Source organism: Desmodus rotundus, chromosome 8 (assembly GCF_022682495.2).
Source record: "Desmodus rotundus isolate HL8 chromosome 8, HLdesRot8A.1, whole genome shotgun sequence".
Classification (NCBI taxonomy): domain Eukaryota; kingdom Metazoa; phylum Chordata; class Mammalia; order Chiroptera; family Phyllostomidae; genus Desmodus; species Desmodus rotundus.
This window is the reverse complement of record NC_071394.1, coordinates 69,416,607-69,440,796: the sequence shown is the minus strand read 5'-3', so window position 1 is coordinate 69,440,796 and position 24,190 is coordinate 69,416,607. Positions and strand designations below refer to the sequence as shown.

General features: G+C 37.9%; 1 protein-coding gene across 1 annotated transcript in view; it reads right to left on the bottom strand.

The window, feature by feature from the left end:
- Window positions 1-789: 789 nt before the first annotated feature.
- Window positions 790-24,190, bottom strand: part of SHQ1 (SHQ1, H/ACA ribonucleoprotein assembly factor) — a 158,572-nt gene continuing 135,171 nt past the window's right edge. The window contains exon 11 of the mRNA XM_024556685.4: window positions 790-2,034. Coding sequence (XP_024412453.2) covers window positions 1,503-2,034 — 532 coding nt within the window. The 3' untranslated portion in view covers window positions 790-1,502. The remainder of the gene's footprint in view (window positions 2,035-24,190) is intronic.

Here is a 24,190-nt window from a genome sequence, read left to right as displayed (position 1 = left end):
GCCTGGGGAAATAACCAATGGAAAGGACTAGAAGACACAGTACTCAGCACACACAGGTACCTATTTCCATCTGCTAGACTGGAAAACTCGTAATTCATGGGGCATGGGAAAATCTTTCCTTAGTACTATGAAACAGTTTGTTCCAGATAGAACATTGTTCTAGACCTGCCTAATAAATTACAAAAGCAAGACTCATAAAGATCAAACTATTTCCAAGTAACTTGAACTATATCCCAAAACAAAAGTAAAGAACATTTATAAGAATACATATCTAGTACCCAACAAGATAAAATTCACAATGTCTGCATTCCAATCCAAGATTACAAAGCATGAAAAAATGACTCATATTGAGGACTCATATCCAGAATTTATAAAAAACTATCAAAATTCAAAAATAAGAAAACAAGTTAACTCAGCTTAAAAAAGTTGGCAATAGATTTGAACAGACATTCCATCAAAGATATGTGAATGAAAAATATGCATATGAAAAGATGGTCAACATTATAAGTCTTAAAACATGCAAATTAAAATTATAATGTGATACAGCTCCACACCAATTAAAATAGTAAAATTTTTAAAAACTGACCATACCAAGTGATGATAAGAATGTGAAAGACCTAGAACTCTCATGCATAGCTGGTGGGAATGTAAAATGGTATTTTGGAAAGCAGTTTGGCAGTTTTTTAAACCATTAAACATATACCTACCACAATGGCTCAGTCATTCTACTCCTAGATATTTACCTAAGATAAGTAAAAGCGTATGTCCACACAAAAACTTGCACAGAAATATTCATAACAGTTTTATTGGTAACAGCCAAAAGTTTGGAACAACCCACATGTCCATCAATAGGTGAATGTATAAATCTGTTTATGAAAATACTACTCATGTATGAAGTTTTTTTTAAAAACCCTGATACTTGCTACATCAATGAATCTCAAAATAATTTTACTGAGTGAAATCAGCCTGATAAAAAGCACTATTTATTACATGATTCAATAGAAAATGCAAACTAATATATAGTGACAGAGGACAGATCAATGTTGGCCTGGGAGTGGTGGTGAGTGGCATGTGGGGTCGGCAGTGGGAGAGGGGTAACAAAGGGATATGAGGACACTTGGAGATTATGGATAAGTACAGTATCTTGATTACAGCAATGATTTAATTTGGCATATATATCTACATCAACACTTACCATATTGTACACTTTAAGTATGTGCAGTTTATTGTATGTCAAGTATGTCAAATATTAATGGGCTCTACATTCTAGAGGTTCTGACAGAACTATTATTTTCATCTTTAAATATTAATTACACTTCGGTAAAATACTTCTGAAGTTTCAGCAAGAAAACTAAAAGGTATCAATATTAGTTCATTGAAAAATTATGTTGTATACACTAAGAAAAAATACAAAGCAAAAATGAAGAATTCTCAGTAAATAAAATCAAATCTGACATAACTCTCAAAAAGGAATAAACCCTTCAAAGTCAATCATTTGGAGTTTACCAGCCGTCTTTATCCTGTACACAGCTGAGGTTCCCAGCAATGGAGCCCTTGGGTCTGGAAATCTGAACTGTAGTCTTCAGTTGTTCTCCTAGCTCCTCTATCAGTGGCCCAAATCCTCCAAGAGCCTGGGACAAGGCCAGAGGCTTTCCCTGATGAACATCAGACTTCAGGATGGCTGAGTTTCTGCACGCCCCACCATCATCAATAAGCAGGGCACTGCTTTCTTCAAGAAAGGGACCTTGCAAAGAATTTACTGTTTCAGACTCACAATTTTTGAGCTCCTCTTGTTCTGAATCTGAGTCTTCAGTCTCAGATGATGTGGTGCTGTCGGAATCCTCTATACCCCTTGCCTCAGAACTGGAGGAAGATGTCTGTGGCCCAGAAACACAATGGGCTGCTTTCATTGCAGCTTCTTCCTCCTGGACAAGAAGTGCTGCCGCTTCCAGCTCTTCAACTTCTAATCCCAGCTGGGCCTTTGTCAGGGATACTTCTTTCAAGGTTTTTGCAAGAGCTGCCAACTTTTTGGACCTTGAAACCATTTTAAGAAGAAATATTAAGACTATTCATTAATTGGCCTGTGACAACAGGGTACACTGTTTAAAACAATGACAAAATAAAGCTGGATCCATACTTTATATGATACATCAGGATAAATCCCCAAACAGGTCAAAGATATGTCAATATAAAGCTAGTAAACAAGAAAGCGTGGGAGATTTCCTTTACGATCCCAGAATGAGGAAGGCCTTCCTATCCATGACTCAAAATTTAGAAGCCACAAAGACAAGTAAATACAGATACATTCAACTAATAAAAACCAACAATTTCTGTAGGGCAAAAAAGCCATCATAACTAAAGTGAAAAAAATTAATGCAAAATTGAGAAAAATACCTGCAACTCCTATCACAGAGCAAGGCCTAATTTCCATAACCCATCAGAAAAATGGGCAAAAGACATATGCAGACAATTATCACAAAAGAAATACAAATGGCTTTTACATATATGAAAAGATATTCGGCTTAAGTCAAATAAGAGAAATACAAATTGAAGTCACACTGGGATATATTTTTCACTTATCAAATTGGAAAAGTTCAAACATTTGATGACAGTGCAAAGGCTGTGGGGAGAAAAGGTGCCTTCATGCACCGGTGGTGAGAGATTTTAATCCCTAAGAAGGAGCACCTGGCAATAGCTTTCAAAATTGAAAATATACATACTCATGACTCAGCAATACCATACCTGGAAATTAAACATATGTGCCATGCAACATAGGCCCAAGGTTTTTTACTAGAGTATTATTTTTAATACCCCAAATGGGAAGCAATGAAATATCCATAAATATGGGACCAGTTGAATAATTATAGCATATCCATACAAAGGAAAGTCTACAGCTGCATAAGGAATAAAGCACTCCACAGGCTGAGATATGGTAGTTATTTTTAAACCTATGTGAACATACTACCCATTCAAAGTTTTAAATGTACAAAAAGGAAAAAAAAAAAGCAGTATTAGAGAGCCACACAGAGTGCCTTTTATTTTTATCAGAAAACCATTTCATGCTATTTCAGAGGATATTTTTGTAAATTTGTCACATTATATTATATTGAATATATCAACTTTTTTGTTAACTTGGAAATATTTAGTTGTTTTTTGTTTTTGAAAGAAGCAACACAAAGCATATTGCTATTCTTTAAAAACTATGTCTTTATTATTCCATAGAGAAAAATCTGATATGACAACTACTGAGAAAAGGAGGCAGTAAATTAAAATGGTCACAGCTTCTATGTTCCCCAACTTCAAAGATTAAATGAGTGTACAAAACATTTAGTGGCTTTGAGACAGACTGGATAAGAGTGAGTTCATTAAATGAATTCATTTGTAGAAGTGTAGTAGTCCATTCCATATTGAAAGTCCATCCCATATTGAGGCTTCATTTCAACAGAGCTGGGGAGAATGGGTCCTACAATGGGAGTAACTGAACAAAGGTGGGAATTTTTATCTAAATGTCAACATATATTTGAGACCCTTTGTCTCAAAGTATTTAGTGTGATAATGAGTTTGTGCAAGCATGCTCCCCCCATCTCTTGCTGCCTCCCACAAGTGTTATTACAACCCAGAGCTCCGCTGCAGTCTGTGTCCAAGGGCAGGTGCGAAGTACAGTGAGTGAATGGGGTAAGGGCAACAACAGCCGTTACTGATGGGCAGTTTTCTCTTACACAAGGAAAACCTTGAGTTTCAGTGCTGGAATTTCCAGAGCTTAGCAAAGGAAAGGTTGGCTGGGGGAAAGAGGAGACTAGGTGAGACCTGCGGGAGTCAGGAGATAATTCACCAAAAGGCTGTAAACTCTGCATGAACTCGGGTCAGTTTGAGACACCTTTAAAACACAGTGATGGAATGGATGAGACGGTTGCAATAAAATTTACATCCACATTCAAGAGAGTTGTAGATACATATGTACCACCATATGTATATAGTGAAAGTTTAACCACTAGAGGTAAAAGATTCAGTCAGAGCCAGTGGATCAGTTTAAAATCTCTCCCCCAGGGCTCTGTCAGCCTGAGAACCAGCTCACTGCCACCTTTCTCACTGAAGGAGATCAGTGAGAAAGGACACAGCCTGTCTGCCTAAGTGACATAGCTTTAAGAGATAAAGAGCAATGAACTTAGGGGAAATGACAATGTCTCATTAAATTATTATATTAGAAATAAAATTTTCAAATAAAAGCTTTTAAATCAGTAAATGTAAGACCATACAGCTCACATTTTAAATAGCAATGACAAAGGCTTTCAACAATACACAAAGGATGATGTTTTACAAACATCACTACACTTGCTCCTAAGGACACCCTCACAGATCAGTTTCATTTTTATTCCCACATTGCAGATGATGGAACAGTAGTGTTAAGATCCCTACTGGTCTTCGTCTGCTAAAATGGGGCACTCAGGACTGGAAGCCCAAGCCTCAGTGCTCTTCTGCTGCACCATTCGGCTCCTATGAATATCCAGGCTCTGAAACCTTTCCCTCGCTAGGACCACATTCTTCACTTTCCCAACTTGAGCTCTATTCAACATCTTCCAAGTAAGCAAGTTCTGACTTTCACAAGCCCAGAATTCTCCAAAGAAGTTATGACTGATTTCTTTAACTTAGCAATCTTAGAGTTGGTGCTAAGTCTACCGCTACTTGAGGAATATACATCTAACCTTTAACTATAGAGGTTCAGAATAAGAGAGAAAAAAAAAACCTGAATTATTTTGGTGGATATTAGTGAATAGATTAGATAAGTCGACTCAAGTTAAAACTATTTTGATTTTTGTTATCGTCTATTATAAAAATTTTGTATCTGTCATTTATAGCTATAAGTTGGAATTTCAAAGTCCTTCACCTATAATCCTGGCTATTTTCACAAAGCACACCCCACATATGGTGGCACTAGAAAGTGTCAACTCATGTATCAGGCAGGACAGGGGTGAAGATGAGCCATGTGACCCAAACAGGAGCTCCTTCCTATTATCAGCTGACTGAATTTTCATCCTTCAAAAAAGGTGTTTCTCCCTTTTAGCACTATATTATGTTTAAAGGGACCCACTTATATAATATATGTAAAAAATGATTTTTATTTTTCACCATGCTGATTCACCTCTATTTCTTATTATCCTATTCTTAGTACCTCAAGCTGGCTAGTTTCCTAAATTAATATTAAAGTTCTGATAGAAACATGAAGTTCATAGAAAAAGCATTCTGAACCCTCTCCCTAAAGAATGACAGGATAAAATTTTCAAAATATTATTGGTGCAGAGTATGACCTAACAGTCTGAGGAATGAAAGCTGGGTTTGTTTCTATTAAATTATGTTACACAGATAACTTAACAATCACTGTTTGTTAAAAAATAAATTCCTTTGGAGAAAAAAAATTAAGCCATGAAAAGAGTAGCCTTTTGTTTTTTCAACTGCTGGTACAATTAGAGTTGGTTCTAAGTCTGCCACTCCTTGTAAATTCCAGAGTCAGCCTCTGTAACGTCCTTTCCATCTCAGACAGCACCTGCCTCATGCAGTCAGTGGTTTCTCACTGTCACACTCAGAACCGGCTAGACCAGGCTAGTTCCTGTCAAAAAACCTTGTCAAAAGACATTATTAGTTAACCACAATGCTTACAAAAACCAGGTACATTCTGATATATCTCCACAAACACATATGCTAAGCTGCTAGCTGTACTTATAGCATATATATGTACCTGTTTTTTTAATTACAGAATAAAGAAGTTTAGCATTTAAAGGAGATATGACAATCAAATTATACTGTCATATGTTAATAAGATACTCAAAACAGGTTTTTGTTAAAAAGATTTTAGAAATGTAACCCTACCATGTAACTTAAAAAAAAAACCTTTCATTTTGTTCTCATGTTGAATAATATTCTATTTGGAAAGAAATTTTTAATTAAAGATTGCTTTCTGACAAGTTTCTGACAATGAAAGAGTAAAAGTTTCTGCCTTTTCTACGGCTGAGCTTATATAAAATTTCCTTACTTATGTTATATTTGGTGACAGAGTTTAGGGAGAAAAGAAAGGATCCATGCCTTATGAAACAGCCAAAACAAAGTCCACAAGAAACCCTGAAATATAGAAAAAAGAAAACTGGGTCTAAATAGAAAGCATACATCCTGTTTCTTGCTGTAGAGTTTTGTCTCAAACTATCAATCAACTTTTCACTGCTTCCTGCAATAGCAGGTCTACTATAAATCTACTATAAATCTAGTAGTAACTGACTAGGTTTCATTTCTTCCACAACCTGCTAACCTGCTAGGCACGACAAACTGTCACTAGAGCCAGCAACTGATAATGTAGCACAGTGATGCAATTCAAGAGACATTTCATACTAGATGCTGGAATACACTGACTTGGCCTTTTGGTTTCACAGGACACACACACAAAACACACACACACACAATCTTAGGTTTTATCTGGGAACAAACAATTCATCATCTTTCTTTTTAAAGGGAACTGATAATCATAATTTCTCTCTATTGAAAAGAACTAGTTCCTAACTCCAAAATCCCCTGCCCCAAACACATTTCTGTAGGCTCATCTAGAAAGCAATGCATGAGCTTTAAGTAGAAGCTGCTTGTGAAACTCTGACAGTTACCGTGAAAAGGAAATACCGACACAGATGAACATGGAATTGTCTGCCATTATTCTGTAATAATGAAAACTATTTCCAACTCAGTCTATCAATTTCTTTGAACAATAAACTAAGAATTTAATATAGAAAATATTGCAAAATTAAGAGTTATTTAAGCCATATTGGGTTTCTACCAATAAAGTAACTTTTTACCCTATTTCCAACGTGACTTAATACCATTCTGTGGGCCTTGGGTGTGAAAAATAATATCTAGTCCATGAATCAGTAGAATATTTTTTTGAAAACTTTCCTAGGGCTTCCATAACAACCTACCACAAACTGATGGCTTAAAGTAATAAAAATTTATTCTCTCACAGTCTGGAGGCGAGAAGTCTAAAATCAAGGTGCTGAAGGCTCTGAGGGGAGAATCTGATCCATGCCTTTCTCTTAGTGGCTAGTGTGGTCACCAGTGCAGCAAGCTCTGCCTCTGTCATGACACAGGGTCCTCTCTGCATCTGTTTCTTCCTGTGGTCACTTTCAATCTGGATGTGTCTGTGTCTCTTCTCCTCTCCTTATAAGAACACCAGTCATACTGGATTAAGGGGTCATTCTATTCTAGTATGACCTCATCTTAGCAATTAATGACTTCTACAACAACTCCACTTCCAAATAAGGTCACATTCTGAGGTTCTGGGAAGGACAAATTTTGAGGGGACACTCTCCAACACAGAAAATCCCCTGCCGCTGAAAAAAGTAGAGAGTAAAGATGCTCATTAATGGAGGATAAGTAAGATTATTATCAAGTAGAGGCCAAAATTTAATAGTGAGTAGTGACAAAACGGTTAAGATTTCACCTTGAAAGAAATTACAAACTACACAAATAAGCTTCTGAAATACTTGACAATGTTAATATTTAGGTTATAATTGCAATTATGCACTACTTCTCAAGATGAACAAATAATAAACCAAATAATAACTGTATTTGTAATTGTGACTGTTCTAACAGAATCATGTTATAGCATCATATGACACTTATCACTTCAGGTTGGTCTTTTGTAGCAGAATCAGAGAGGAATTTTTACAGGGTTCCATCAGTTTTCTCAAGGGCTCTCAATCATGTGATACTCAAGTCAATCCTTTGATTTTCAAAATAAAGATTTTCCACTAATGTCACTATTACTGTAGAGTTTTCTTCTTTAACTACTGACTAGTGCCACACCTCCAAGCCTCATTGTCAGTGTTTCTGTGCAGGATTCAAGCACAGCTCCCACATCACTTCCACACTGCCCTGTAAATTGTAAAGCTCTTGACCTTTTGCTCAGTTTGCAATTTATTTGCACTCTACAATACCAACAATCAATAAGAGGTCAAACAACTAAAATACTGGCAGGATGGGTGAGAAATATTCTAGAAAGGAAATGATATGTAAGAACTGAGACTAAATTTATTAAGTGGTTTGATCATTAGTATGTTTGTGTTTTGACTACTGTCACTTCTCTTTGTAACTAAGTACAGAAACTCAAATAATAAATATTCAGAAATAAGAAATCCCTCCTCCATGACATATATAGGTCACTATAATAGGTAGACCCTCTAAAAGTTTATTTTTGGAGGGAGCATAGATATCATATATTCCAACCCTTCCACTTTATAAGTAAAGGTGGTATGGCTGGCTATTCTCATGCAGCTTCTAAATTTGAGGGACTTATACAGGAAGAGTTGTGAATAAATCTTAATCCTTAAAGTTTCCAATTTTGAAGAGCTATACTCTTTCAATTGCTCACAAGGGCAGTTGTTATGACAATAACAGAAATTATTTACCTTTGAAAAAGATAGCTGAAAACTTCAATGATACTTAATTCCTATTGAGAAATCAATTTGATTGTGATATAATCAGTCTAGGAAAGTAAAATGTGAGGTGAGTAATGCTAAAAAATAATCAGTATCAAACCATTCTTTAAGGCCATATCAACCATTTCTCAGAAGTACCTAGTAGATAATAATTTCTGTCTTGAAATGTTATAAAATATGTTAAGATAATTTTTAAACATCGCAAAATAGATCTATACCATTTTTATAAAAACTTAGGCAATTATAAGTAGTCTACACTTACATTTAATACATGCTCTCAGAAGAACAATTCAACAATTTTATAATTATATCACCATTTTTTTTATTTTTAGTTTATAGATTGTAGTCCTTAAGTAGAGGAAAAAAAGGTAAATGCTCATTAGGGCATTAATATATATTGGACTATAGATAAAAAAGAGAGAGAAAAATAAACTCTTTAAATGCCTTTATATGACACAGTCAAATTATTATGGCCAAAAATGATTATAAAGACTTCTTGGATGCTACATAGAGGGACAAAGATTCCTTCTGAGCACCAGTTAACAGGAACAGGTCACAATTCCCAAGTAATGACTCTGTGGCAGGCTCTTTTCTAAGTATCTTACATGGTATGGTTAACTCATTCAGAACTCACAGCAACCCTCTGAGACAGGTACCAGTATAATCCTATTGGTCAAATGAGAAAACTGACCCACGGAGGCACAGAGAAGTTGTCACATTAACAAAGACAAATAACCCCAAAGTCCCCCAAGAAGAACACTTCTTATTTTTCATATATTAATATGTTTGTAAACTCACACATTTTTCTCTTGGTTCACAATTATATGATCATTTATTTTAAACTTCAGATGATAAACTGCAGGGCTACATGTTTAAAACTTCCTTTTTGGAAAGCTCCTCTCCTGCATATTAGCGGTGAAGCAGCAGAGTGAAGGGCCAGGAAAGGATCTCTGGCCCCAGCAGCTGCTCTGTGTGCACATAACAAGCATAGACACACATACACAGGCACCCCTCAGGCCTCACCACACACACACATAATGGACACATACACATATTTTTAGAGCTAAGTAAATGAGTTGATGTTAAAAGAAAATTGCCATGGCTACCCTGCATACTGAAGAGTATGCCTCTAGTAGGTAAATGAAGGTTTACCCAAATCTATACAAGTTTAATTTGTTTTGACACCAACATCCATCTAAGACGTGAAATGGTAAGGGTGATAAATAGGTTGAGAAAGGTATAATGTTCATAAAGAACTGTCTGAAAGAAAAGCAATCCATCCAGTCCTTGAAATTGTTGTGCATTCAACAGATCAAATCAAATTAGCAATAATGGAAATGTGAGTATCAGAAATTTGACGCATTTCCATCTACTCCCCCTCTACCCTAGCAGAACTGCTTTTGCTTAAATGTGCTTGGTTTTAATTCCCAAAGCTAGTGTTCTGAGAAGATTTCAAAACCAACCCCAAGAAACTCTTGGGAATTGTGCTATTCAAAGGTCTCCCTTTCCTTAGTGACAGTGAGAAAACTCAGATCTGTGACCCACCTGGCATGATGAATGTACCTGGAGCTCCTCCCTTTCCATTTTGTGCTACCTTTCCTCCCCTTCTTTTATCCCCCATCTATAAACATATCATCTTGTTTTACACACACACAAGTGTGTTTTAAATAATTTATGGTTTCAAAAGATATAAGTAAGTAATTTAAATGAAACCAAATAGCTGGTAAAGTAAAAAATGAACAAACAAAAAAAACCAAAAAATCTTTGTAGGATAGAAAAGGATATGGAAAAATGGGAACTTAAAAGTCCAAGGATGAGACAAATTTTTTCAATCCATTTTGTTCTCTAAAATTATTCCATGAAGCACAGCATTTTAGATATGTCAGACTTGAACAATTCTGACACTATCTGTACATTTCATCTACGTGAAAAGGGCATACAGTACTGTTTAATGACAGGAGTGCAGTATTTTGACCTATTAACTGTTCAGATGAAATGGCAGTTTGCATTCCATTAAACCAAGTGGAAGTAAATCAATAAGATGGAGATGGCATTGCCATAAAGATGGTAGCAGAAGGAAGGTGTTACGGGCTGAATTTTGTCCCCCTCCAAAATATGTTCAAATCTTAACCTTTCCATGTGATCTTAGTTGGAAATAGGGTCTTTGAAGATACAAGCAAGTTAAGATCATACTGAGTTGGGGTGGACCATAAATCTAATGACTCAAGGAGGAACCAGGGTCCTTGTAAGAATACATGTGGACAAAAATTTTTTATTCCCCATCATCTCAATATTAAGCTGTATTTGATGTTTAAAATTAAGTGCTCCTTGGTATTTTATGTTAAGGAATAATATAAAAATGTAAATGTCACTGTTTTCATAAATTTTAAATTCTTTTAAGATAAAGATGCTGTATACTATGAATAAAAAGGAAAATTAAAAGTTGTATCAGTCTTAAACATGTGAGAATACAGAGACAGCGGAGGCCATGTGCTGAAGGTGGCAGAAATTAGAGTGATATAGCTACAAGTCAAGGAATGTTAAGGCTTGTCAGCAACCACCAGAAGCTAGGAGAAAAACATATTCTCCCTCACACCTCCAAAAGGAACCAACCCTACTGACACCTAGTGCAATCAAATACACTAGTTTTTTTGTAGTAAAATGTATGGTTAGTCACTCCAAGTAAGATAAATAACGATTGATAAGGTTAGTTCAGGTGAGTCAGGTTTTGCTATCAACTGATCTGAAAATTCTTTTGCTTTCAAAACTTTTTGGATTTCAGAATTATGGACAAGCAGTTATGGACCAAGACCAGAAGCAATTAGATTGAGCTGCTGCCTTACAGATCAAGTGTCAAGGTACCAATATCAGACTTTTTAAAAAATTTTTTATTTTTACTTTTTTGTTATTGAAATACATTTTATTTATTTTTAAATATCTTTATTGATTATGCTATTACAGTTGTCCCATTTCCCCCCCTTCACTCAACTCCATTCTGCCCACCCCCTCCCTCCCACACTCCCCCCCTATAATTCATGTCCATGGGTCATACTTATAAGTTCTTTGGCTTCTACATTTCCTACACTATTCTTACCCTCCCCGTGTCTATTTTCCACCTATCATCTATGCTACTTATTCTCTGTACCTTCCCCCCCCTCCCACTCCCCTATTGACAACCCTCCATGTGATCTCCATTTCTACATTTCTGTTCCTGTTCTAGTTGTTTGCTTAGTTTGCTTTTGTTTTTGTTTTAGGTGTGGTTGTTAATAACTGTGAGTTTACTGTCATTTTTACTGTTCATATTTTTTATCTTCTTTTTCTTAGATAAGTCCCTTTAATATTTCATATAATAAGGGCTTCGTGATGATGAACTCCTTTAACTTGACCTTATCAAAGAAGCACTTTATCTGCCCTTCCATTCTAAATGATAGCTAGGCTGGATACAGTAATCTTGGATGTAGGCCCTTGCCTTTCATGACTTGGAATACTTCTTTCCAGCCCCTTCTTGCCTGTAAGGTCTCTTTTGAGAAGTCAGCTGACAGTCTTATGGGAACTCCTTTCTAGGTAACTGTGTCCTTATCTCTTGCTGCTTCTAAGATTCTCTCCCTCTGTTTAATCTTGGCTAATGTAATTATGATGCACCTTGGTGTGTTCCTCCTTGGGTCCAGCTTCCTGGGGACTCTCTGAGCTTCCTGGAATTCCTGGAAGTCTATTTCCTTTGCCAGAGTAGGGACGTTCTCCTTCATTATGTTTTCAAATAAGTTTTCCATTTGTTGCTCTTCCTCTCCTCCTTCTGGCACCCCTATAATTCAGATGTTGGAACGTTTCAAGATGTCCTGGAGGTTCCTAGCCTCTCCTCATTTTTTTGAATTCTTGTTTCTTCATTCTTTTCTGGTTGGATGTTTCTTTCTTCCTTCTGGTCCACACCGTTGATTTGATTTCCAGTTTCCTTCACATCACTATTGGTTCCCTGTGCATTTTCCTTTGTCTCTCTTAGCACAGCCTTCATTTTTTCATTTAGTTTTCGACCAAATTCAACCAATTCTGTGAGCATCCTGATTACCAGTGTTTTGAACTGTGCATCTGATAGGTTGGCTATCTGTTCACTGCTTAGTTGAATTATTTCTGGAGCTTTGAAGTGTTCTTTCATTTGGGCCATTTATTTTTTTTTTGTCTTGGCGTGCCTGTTATGTAAAGGGGCAGAGCCTTAGGTGTCCCCAGGGCGGGGTAACATTGGTCACTGCACTGTGATGCTATTTGTGGGGGAGGGGCCGAGAGGGAGCAATGGCGCTTGCTCCACTCTCCACAGAATTCCAGTCACTCCCTCTACTACGCACAATCAAATTGGGTCCCTCTGGTGCTGGTTCCTGAGTGGGTGGGCTTGTGCACGCTCTAGGCCCCTGTGGGTCTCTCCAAGGACCTCTCCTGTGAGGCTGGGAGTTTCTCCTCCTGCCGCCCCAACCCCCACGGGTGTTTTCAATCCGAGGTTTGAGGCTTTATTTCCCCAAGCTGGAGCCCTGGGTTACCTGCTGTCTGCTTTGCTCCCCCGCCGTTAGTCCCGGTTTATCTATGCACAAATGTGGGGCCGCGGGGTGCTACCTGTCTCACTGCCTGCCCGGTTCTCCACCACTCTGAGTCCGGCCCTCTCAGTTTATCTGTGCGCGAATGTAGGGCCGCAGGGTCTGCTAATGGTCAGACTGCCTGCCCCATTCATCCCACACTCCCTCAGTCTCGGTCCCACCATGGCAATGCGAGTCCTCTCCGCCCCTCCTACTGGTCTGGATGAATGTTTCTTTTTTATCTACTTGGTGTCGGACTTCCTTTCCGTTCTATTTTCTGTCAGTTCTGGTTGTGCGAGGAGGTGCAGTGTGTCTACCTACACCTCTATCTTGGTTCTCTCCCAAGGTCAGACTTTTGACAAATATTTATTGACCACTTACTATATGCCAGATTTGGTGGATATAATGGCCAATCTCTGATATGAAGAACACATACCTCAGTGTGTGGTCAGCAAGGAACAAGCCATCATACCACAGTGAAATAAGTCTATGAGAAGGATCAGCGCGGGGTGTACCAGGCACATCCAGCTCGGGGGCTTTGGAAGTCCTAGGCTCTAAGGAGATAGTTTCCCCCATATAAATTGACATGAAACCATTTTGTACCTTAAAATGAGGGCAAGAAGTCCACCAAAGTCCTAATTTTGCCCAGGTTGACCACTTCAATGCTTTTCTTGAGATTTCAAATATTAAATTCTTTGAGGGAAGAAAAACATTTATTTTTTCTTTTTTGCCCTACTGTGCTGGTCCATATACCAATGTTTAGTCATTTGTGAATTCCATATTTGTGAATTTGTCTACCTCCTGAAATGGATTTGTAACCTCAAAATCAACAGTGTTCAGCATTTTTGTAGTCATTCACAGACATGCATATAACAGCAAAAGTTTTTAGTCAACCAATGTGCATGTTCCCAGCTGAAAGCTAACAAGATGACAGACACTCTGCCTTCTTGTTTCAGTTCTTATACATAAAAAGTACCCTTTCATAATCAATTTAGTGCCAGTTGTTTTTGCACTGGAGGCTCTTCACTGATGATTTCATTGTTTAAAATGGCCCCCAAGCTTAGTGTGGAATTGCTGTAATGTTCTTTAGTGCACAAAGGCTACAGTGCATGAAGAAAACATGTGTTAGATACACTTTGTTCAGGAATGAGATACAACACTGTTGGCTGTGAATTCACTGTCAATCAACAATATACATCAAATAAGATGTCTTTAAACTGACATTTTATTTTCTAAAATATTTTATTTTTAAAATACTTTCTATTTTTTAATTATTTTTTTAATATTTTATTTTTAGAGAGAGAGGGGAAGGGAGGGAGAAAGAGAGGGAGAGAGACATCAATGTGTGGTTGCCTCTCACGTGGCTCCCACTGGGGGCATGGCCTGCAACCCAGGCATGTGCCCTGACTGGGAATCAAACCAGCGACCCTTTGGTTTGCAGCCTGCGCTCAATCCACTGAGCTACACCAGCCAGGGCAAAACAGACATTTTAATAAAATAGGATAAGAATTGATTGTTTGATGAAAATGTTGTGAGCAAAGGCTCACAGGAACCTAACCCTGTGTTTCCCTAGGAGCAATGATTCAGAGATTGCTAATTTGGTGTTTGAAGGAACTTTATAGAAGACAACTGTAAATAATGAGAACTGACTATACTTGCCATGAGACTACAGAGGATGGGTAGCCATTTCAGGCTTGGAATGATGGGGAAAGGGGAAGAAAATGGAGATGGTTTCTTATAAAAAGTGTAATATAAACTGAAACTTTCTTAAGACCCATTGAAAAGCTGTCTGGGGAAAAGGGTGGGAAAGTTTTAGTGATGTGGGAACCGTGGCAACATAGTATGAAGCAAATGGCACTACCTGGCCCAGGGCTCCTTCCTCAGACTGCAGATTGACTGCATCCTACTACTCTACCTTGAAATGTGTAGGAAGGAGAGATGCACAGATCATCTATTTATGAGAGACCTTGACTATCAGAATACAAATTCTAAAACATCCATAGTTTCAGATCTTCCTTTTTTCCCCTTATTAAATCCAGAACAGGAATTTTTTTTTAAAGCTTGGTGAAACCTTCAGAGTGGGTCAGGCACTGCCAGCTTCTCCACACCTCAAGAACAGACATCTCCTAATCGCAATCCAGGCTCAGTTTGATCAGTGGCTGAGCACAGGTAACCTCTCACACATAAGGAACCAATGTAAAAGTCCACTGACACTTAGAATATTTAACGACTGCCTTAGGAAGTCTTGGAATTGAAAGCCAGATATGACAATGGCGTTGACAAGTGTTCAACTATAGAAAATCAAAATTGGGAAAAGCCAATTGTCTTAATACTTGCTTATGCTCTCTCAAAAACTATTTCAACTAAAGTGAAAAGCATTCGTCTATCAGAATATCCTTAAATGACAGTGCCTAACCTATCCAAGAGGTATTTAAAAATATTCAATTAGGGCAACTTATATCAATGACTAAGATTTAGTTTCTCTCTTTAATAAAGCTACTTCAAGCTTAGTCCCTGGACCAACAGCAGCAACATCACCCCAGAAATTGTTAGAACTGCAAAACCCCAGGCCCCTGAATCAGAATCTGAATTTCAAATAGCTCCTTAGTGAATCTTGCACAATGCAAAGTGAGAAGCACTGCTCCAGACAGTTGTGACTATGACTAAGTGATAATTATTACCATCTTACACTTTTCTGATTGTCAGTATCTGACTCTCAATCTGATCACCTAGGAGAGATAGGAATGATGAGGTTCTCTCCCATTCTTGGGTCAAAGCTAGAAGGTTAAGCATTTGAGGCCACTTCACATATTCTATAAAGCGCAGCCTGAGTCTGCCCCCAGTCCTCTTTTACCCAGTTCATGAGGATGAAACTTCATGCTTGACTCCAGGCAAAAAGATGTAAGGAGCACTACTTTGACTTGGGAGTTCTCTCCTTTCCTTGTCTTCTGGGCCAGCTTGATCCTGAGGCTCATTCTCAAAACATTTTATTTCTCAATGCTAACTGCAAAGCTGGGGTTAGCTGCTTTTTTGTGAAATGTCTTCAATGTCTATAGGGACCTCTCCTGAGGCCAGGGTCCAGATGCTTGTCCCTATTCCTCTTTCTATCAATTCAGAACCAACACCTTGCCTGCCTCCCCAGACCTCCATCCATTACTTCTTTACCTCCATCTACGCCACTCGCCTCCTACAAGTAACCTCTACTGCCAAATGTCACTGAAACAATGAAGATCTTCCTTTTTCATTCATTCAATATTTACTGAAAGTACTGAACAAAATAGGTAAGAATCCCTGTGCTCAGGGACCTTACACTCTTGTGTAGGAAAAGACAGACAATAAACAAAGACTCATATATACAAACATAGACTCAAAAACAAATATAGTGTGCTTGATGGTATAAGTGCTATAGGAAAATAAAGAGTTGAAAGAGGCCTGTGAATGTTAGGGGAAGGGAGAGTTCAATTTTTTATGAATGTTTCAGGAAGGCCTCACTGAAATATGACATAGGGAACAAATTATACTTGAATATCCTGAACTATGGGACCCAACTTTATTCTTGCTTTTCACCTACTTCATTTCTTCCTGGATTAAATCTCTAGTCTATTAACCCTAGTATAACTCTCACATCCATTCCCTGCTTCCAGTCCTAAACAGCATCAATTCCTATGTCAATTCCCACATAGCTATTTCTAATGTGCAGATTATGTATCCATGCCTATAAAAGTACTTATATCTCTATCCACCTGAACCTGACACCTAACCTAAGCTGTCTCATGTTCATGGAAAATGACAACTGGTTACCTTACTTCTGAAAAAGAAAACACAGAGGTTTAGTAAAGGAGAAAAATTCCAGCTTAGCAAAAATTTTACATTATGAATATAAACAAGATAAAACTATTTAAGGGTGGCAGAGTGTATCATTCTACAACTAACTTATCTCTTATGAGAAACTGATTGTAAAAGATGCCATAGGAAGGCCTAATGTGCAGTTCCAGGGAAACAAGTAGTAAAGATTTCTGCACATCCAAGTCCCTGGTATGGGTGGTGGGGGATGGTGTTAAAAGCCAAATTAATTATTTTAGAATAGAACAAGCCACTTGGTTGAAGTCTACACAACCTCGGACTGGAAAAAAAAAACCTGATAAGTAATTGAATCCAGGATCGTCCAGTAGAACTTTGCACAATGATGGAAACGTTCTATATCTGTGCTGTCCAGTATGGTAGTCATTAGCCACATGGGGCTACTGGGTACTTGAACATCACCAGCATGTTTAAAAAACTGAACCTTACATTTTATTTAATTTTAATTAATTTAAATTAAAATAGTCTTATGTGGCTATGAGTACAAAATTAGACCATACAGATCTAATCTAAAGCGCTAATTTTTTGTGCCAAAGATAAAGCTTAGACATAGCTAAGACCACAGGACTAGCCACAACCTTGAGTACTAATACTCCACACTGTCATCAGACTGGAGTTTTCAAATTGCTGTCATATGCATGAACCCATCTAATCCTTTCCTCAGCCACATCAGCTAAGCAGCTATGTATGACTCTCCACATTTTACCAACAATTGCCTACTGCCAGAGGGTTAACCTCAGCGAAGGCCAGAGCTTCAGACATGTAGACCCACTGTGTGCTGGCCCACCCCATAACAGTGAATCATCTGAGTATCCAAGAGTTAATTAACTATATAAAACAAGATACTGGAGAATGACACTTGCTAGTAGAACCATTGGTGAATCCCTCCTATATTGTGGAATCCCATCCTTGACAAAACATTTATGCAAATTAAGTTTCCTAGTTTACTTTTGTCAGGATGGGAATTATACTTTATTCCATATTTTAAAGTAGTAACTGTTGACTCTCAAAAATTAGGACTCATGTCATTTGTTGGACGTCTCTTTAAAACCCTATATTCACTTTATCATCAAGACATACAAGCAAAAACTTCTCTAATTTGCCAAATGTCCCAATCAGACCAAAATTACTACCTACAAAATTACATATTACTAAAAATAAGCCTTCAGTTAGCTGTTAGAACCAATCCTATTGGCTGAACAGCATTTGCATGTTCCTATAAAAACTAGATGCAAAAGCCTATTTATAGTTTGATTCAAATGATGTTATCAAAATGTTTGCTTCATGGGACAGATATAAGTACTTTTCACCTTCCATTCCTTGTCGAAGTGTCTGAGTGGGTTTTTTTCTCGGAGCCACCACACTGGACAAAGACAAACCCAGTCCCATTATGAGCCGTTGAAAAAGAAGAAAGAAGGAAGAAGGAAGAAAGAAGGAAGAAGAAGAAGAAGAAGGAAAAAAAAAGGCAGGAGCAAAGCTTAGCTTTGATCACAGTGCAGTTCCCACCTACTTAAAAAGGCCGCAGCAGGGATTCCCTTGCTCAAAACACAAGAAATCAGCAGAGATAAGCTGATAAGGAGAATATCACACAAATTGCTGACCCTGCTGCAGGCAGAGAAGAGCTGCCTCTACTTGGCTTTGATTTTCCAGAGCCAGAGCCCCAAGGGAGAGGCAGTTTGACTTTCTTTCCTAGTGTTCTAGATGGCAAGGTGCATTCAGAAGGAGCTCGAGAGAATACCAAGTGCAGAATAAAGAAAATAAATACACAAAACAAGAACATAGGCTAAACCATGGTTGACAGCTGCCATTGGCAGCCAGGAAGAAAGATCATATTCCTAGTTAAGAGCAACTAGGTTTTACAGGTTTTTGCTAAACCACAGAGTCCCAAGTTCTGGCTGTGATCTTCATCACACTGTTGTCTTACAGAGTGAGGCAAATAATATGTGTCACAAATCTTACCTGTGCATTTTCTATTCCTATTGTTTAGTGTGTGTCCGAAGAACAAAACAGCGGGGTACCTATCCATGTCCGGTAGTGGAGCTGGAAACAGAGCAATGTATGACCAGCAGTGTTTTCCTTGACACAGAAAGACTGTTCTCCATTTTATTAGCATCTATTTGCTGCTTAATGGTCATCCATATTTTGCCCTAAAAGCAGTGTGCCTCATAAGTCTGTGTTTCCTAAGCATTTAGAGGCCACTGCAGCTTCTGAAATTGATTCCACTAGAAGGCATTCATGGTGCCACCAGGTGCCACACTTATCAAGCGCCCAATATTTGCTGGGCATTTTGCTAGATTTAGCAGCAAAGCAGTGCACAAAGCACGGCTGCTGCTCCCACAGAGCAGTCTGGCAGGAAGAAAGTCCAAGATATTCTTACCTATTAGGCTGAGGTCACAAACCGTGCTTCTCTTACAAGTCATGCAGACTGAATCTAATGGAGGGGCAGGGAAGGGGGTTATCTGTGACAGGGTGGAAGGCACTTGTCCTGCATAATGGAGACAGCTGGTCAATTGTTACCATATGGGGATGTGGGCCCAGAAACTGCCAGAACTTTCCTTACTTCAAAAGCAGCTGTAAATCCATATTTTTACATAAAATCTTCCAAATTTTAAGTGATGACAACCAATTCAAAGTTTTTAAAAACTCTCAAGAGCCAAATGTGATCCAAGGGCCAGTAGCTTGCAACTTTTACATTCTGTAGCCTTAGTTCCATCTCCCCAATTCTCTAACACAGTCTTTATGCTCCAACACAAACCTGCTTCACCAGTGTGACCAGTTTCTTACTGCTCCCACCCCAAGCTGCTCCCTGCCTCCCATATCTCCCGTATTCCACCCATCTTTAGCCTCAAGGTCAAAACAGTAACTGCACTAAGCCTTATAGACCACTTCTCTGAATTATTGGCTTGAGGCAGGGGTTCACTCTGGAGAATAATTAGAATAATTCTAATTCTGCCATCTGCATATCTTATCTTACCACCTAGACTAAATGCTCAATAATAGAAACTATGCTGGAACTCCCTTAACAGAGCACAAAGTGTTAATGGTGGTAATGGTAGGGGGTTCTGTGGTATAACATGATGTGGAAAATTGCAGGGGACTGACTGACCACAGCAAGGATGTTATGAGATAGGCTCTAAAGCGAAACAGGCCTCGGTTACTTGTCTCTGAGTTTCCATATTTGTAACCTGAGGCTTTAATAAAACAGGGACATAACCCAAATTCATATGGAGCCAGTGAACTTAAGAGAGATAGATGATTAATGTAAAGCACTTTAGCATGATGCCTGACATGCAGCAAGCTATTATTGTTATGGTCTGAGTGCCTAATTCAGACAATGTTATTGTTAAGCAAGCATTGCATCACTGGAGCTTTGCTGTCTGCAAACCATTTATTGTTGACATGCTCTGAACACACTGTATGTGTTAGCTCATCTCACCTTCCTGATTCGTCCCATTTTGCAAACAGCTGAAGCAGTGAGTTTAGTAAATGATTTGTCAGCTCCCAGACTCTTAACCATGACACTATATGGTCTCTTTACATGTCTAATGGCAAGGGACAACTTTCTGACTTCAACTTTCTCAAACTGAAAGCAGGATCTGACTCTGTGAACAAAGGCTCAAGATGGCAGAACGATCAGGTACTGGCTTGGGCCACACTATATCTTAGAAATTCCAAGAAGTTAGCTTCTCTGTCAGTTTGACCAAGGGCTGCCAGTTTGTTAAATTGAGAATAATGAGGAAAAGAGAAAAATGCCCACACAGTACCATAAAATTATAGCTATTATTATAGAAGGCAAAAACTGACAGATTGATAACAAGAGAAAAGGCATTTTGCTGATCACAGAAAAAAATAAGTGGAAAGGGAACAGAACAATGTTTCAAGCCTCCAACATCCACATAGAAGATAAGAGGCAAATGTATCTTATTTAACTCCCAAAAAGGCATGGAAGGGAAGTGATGAAACAACAGACCATGAACTCAAAATCCATGAATTATAGGCAGTTAAGAGATGAAATGGTAATCCCCAGGAGCTGGCGTAGGATCATGAAGACTGATGCTTTTCCTGTGGGATTTAGCCTGAGTCTGGGAGCACTGTGCAAAGACTGTGCCTGAGTTTTAAAAAGACACATGACACTCTTCTGTGACTTATTATGGGCAAAATACAGCAAATGGGGTGCATGATTATAAAGTTCACTGGACTCACATTTGACTTACAGTTAAGAAAGATTTCAACCTGAAGGAAGGTTATCTAGTGGAGGAATACCAAGTTCTGACATAAAACTTGCTCATTCAACATTTTATTCACTATGTTTGGTGAAAACACAGAATTTCATTCTCATTCCTTAAGGGTAGAAGCCTTATTTAATTCCTCTTCAATTCCCCATGCCCTACTTTGTGCTTGATGTACAGAAAGTACTACAAAAGTGATTATTGACTGATTGCAGGAGTCAGGTTTACAAACAGCATCATGAAGATGAAAAGATCAGGAAATAGCTTGGATGATATACTTCAGTTCCAAACAGATTAAGACAGCTGAATGGGGTAAACCAACTCCAATAAGGTGAAAATGAACAGAGACAAACACGAAGTTCTTTAATAGCTAATACAGAAGAGAAATTGGTTAAACAACAATGACTGAGACAAAGATTTCAAGGGCTAATGGCAAACTAAGACTAAGAAGCATGTTGGGGTTTCCAACGATAAGGAGATGAGTTCCTAGACTACACAAACATAGCAATGTTTACCACAAAAAAACAGAAAACAAAAAACAAAACCAACCCAGAAAACAATAGCCCCTCTCTTTCTAGCCAAACCTGGGGCATTATATTTAACCTGAAGGATACTATAAAAAGGGCACTGACCAAAAAAGGAGGGAGGGGAGATTGAAGACACTGATAAAGTACAGTTTGCCTAAAGAGAGACCAGAAAGAAATGCAAAGAATGGGAAATTTTGAACCTATAAGAATAATTTAAAGGCAGAACAGGTTGGTTTGGAAGGCTCAGAAGGAATATAACAGCGATTCTCTAGATAGTTCAAAACAAATATTTGAAGAAAGAGTGGACTTATCTATGTGAACTCAAAATTAGAATTAATGTGATAAAAAAGGAGACTTGAATCCAATGTAAAGGAGAACATTTAAACAATCTAAGATGCTTTGGAGTAGAATAGGACCCCTCATTCATTAACCGGTTTCCAGGCACTGGAGTCCTTCATGACAAGGATAAGCAATCAGATAGTGCTGACAATGCACAGGGAATCAGCCACAAAATAAAGACTTTTCTGGATGTTTCAGTTCTATGACTGACTCTACAGATGATCATCAGTGAGAAAACTGATGCCAGTGTTAGCTTTAAGCTTTATAATGGATAAATGACTTTGTTGGGTTGTTAGAGAAAGCTACAGGCAAAATGTAACATTTCTGGGAGAGAAAATGAAATGCACAGAGGCAATGAAAACCTGAGGTTTATCACAAATTTGGGAAATGGTAAATACACCTGTTTGGTAAGAGAGAGGGAGGGAGCCCAGTCAGCAGGAGCAGGGATAAGCATAAAGGATGAGGAAGGGTGCAGAGGGTTTTGAACCCAGTTCAGACAATTAGGCTTTTATCCTGTTGGCAAGGAGAAATCATCAAGAACTTTTGAGCAGGACACCCATGATCAAAATGGCATTTCAGAATGATCAGACTGGTACTATTGTAGGAAAAAACAAGAGGGAGACTGAGATTCCGGTGGCAAAGAAAACAGAGAGGACATTTTGGCAGGAAATGAGAAAGTACAGGAAAGCTAGTAAGACCAAATTAAAGGAAAAGTAGTGAAACCAAAAGGGAAATTTAAATAAAAAATGTTATTCAGGAGAATTTAAAGGATTGGTGATTGAGTGAGAAGTCAAAGACAGACACTTGAATCAGGGAACCTACATGTCAACCTGCCTAAACAATAAAACCCAAACCTCCCAAAATATCTAATAATAACGAGTTCCCAAAGTACTTATTCATCATAGCTTTATATCATATATTTATGGCATATTTTCCACATACAAAACAAAAAGATTTTGTAGTTGCTTTGAATTTGAAACCAGTCACCAAGTTTATAGAAGCAGTGTTTACAAAATTTAACTCCTCCAAGGGTAGAAAACAGATATGCCAGGCAAATACTAACCAAAAGGAAGCTAGGATCTCTACATTAATATCAGACAAAATAGACTGTAAGGCAAATAAGCATTATTAGTGATAAAGAAGGTCACTACATAATAAACGCTGCAATTTGCGAGGGAAATATAACACTTATAAACTAACAACACCAAATAAAATTCCTCAAAATATAAAGTAAAAATTGACTACTGGTCCACAGGAAGAAAATGACAAGATCGCCAACAAGGCAGGTTTTCACGCACCTCTGAATCTAAAAACTGAATAATGAAACAGCCAAATAGTAGGTGTATAAAAAACTAAAACAGCCCAACTGACAAGTTTCAGCCAATGGAAAAACATACAATACGGCAGCTAACAATTGGAGAATACACTTTACTTTCAAGCATTAACATGCTAGGCATAAAATTAATCTCAACGAATTAAATTTTTGATAGAAATGCAATGAAGTTAGACATCATTAACAAAGATATTACAAAGAAAGAAAAAAGAAAAAAGAAACAAAAAGAGAAAGCCAAATAAAAGGAATACAAAATTAAGATATGTGCTGAGCAGAAAACAGGTATGAGAAAATAAAAACAACTGTATGCCAGAAATTTTTGAAAATTTAGACATAATAGACAAACTTCTACTGAAACATAACCTACCAAAACTGACTCAAGGAGAAATAGAGAATTAGAACAGTACTATAACAATTGAAAAAATTTGAATGGATGTTTAGAAATATTCTCACAGAGAAAAAGTCAAGATGACTTTTTTGGTAAATTTTACTGATGAGTTCAATTTGATTTTACATAAGCTATTTCAGAGAACAGAAAAGGCAACACCCTTTCCCCCCAAACATCCCATACTCATTTTATTAGGCTGGCATACCTTGATAAAAATTTGGAGGATAGCACAAGAATACAAAATCATAGCCAGCTCATTCCCTTCAGTCCGTTCCTCCTTCCCTTCCTTCCTATATCTCTGGCTGTTTCTCCTTCTTGGAGCATATGGTACACATGCACAAACCCCAAACCAAATTCAGCATCATATTTAAATCATAATCAGGAGGTTTACCACAGGAATGCAAGGTATAACTTAGTTTGAATTGTATAAATTCCATTAATTACATTAACAGATTAGAGGAGAAAACCCTTAAGATTATCTCA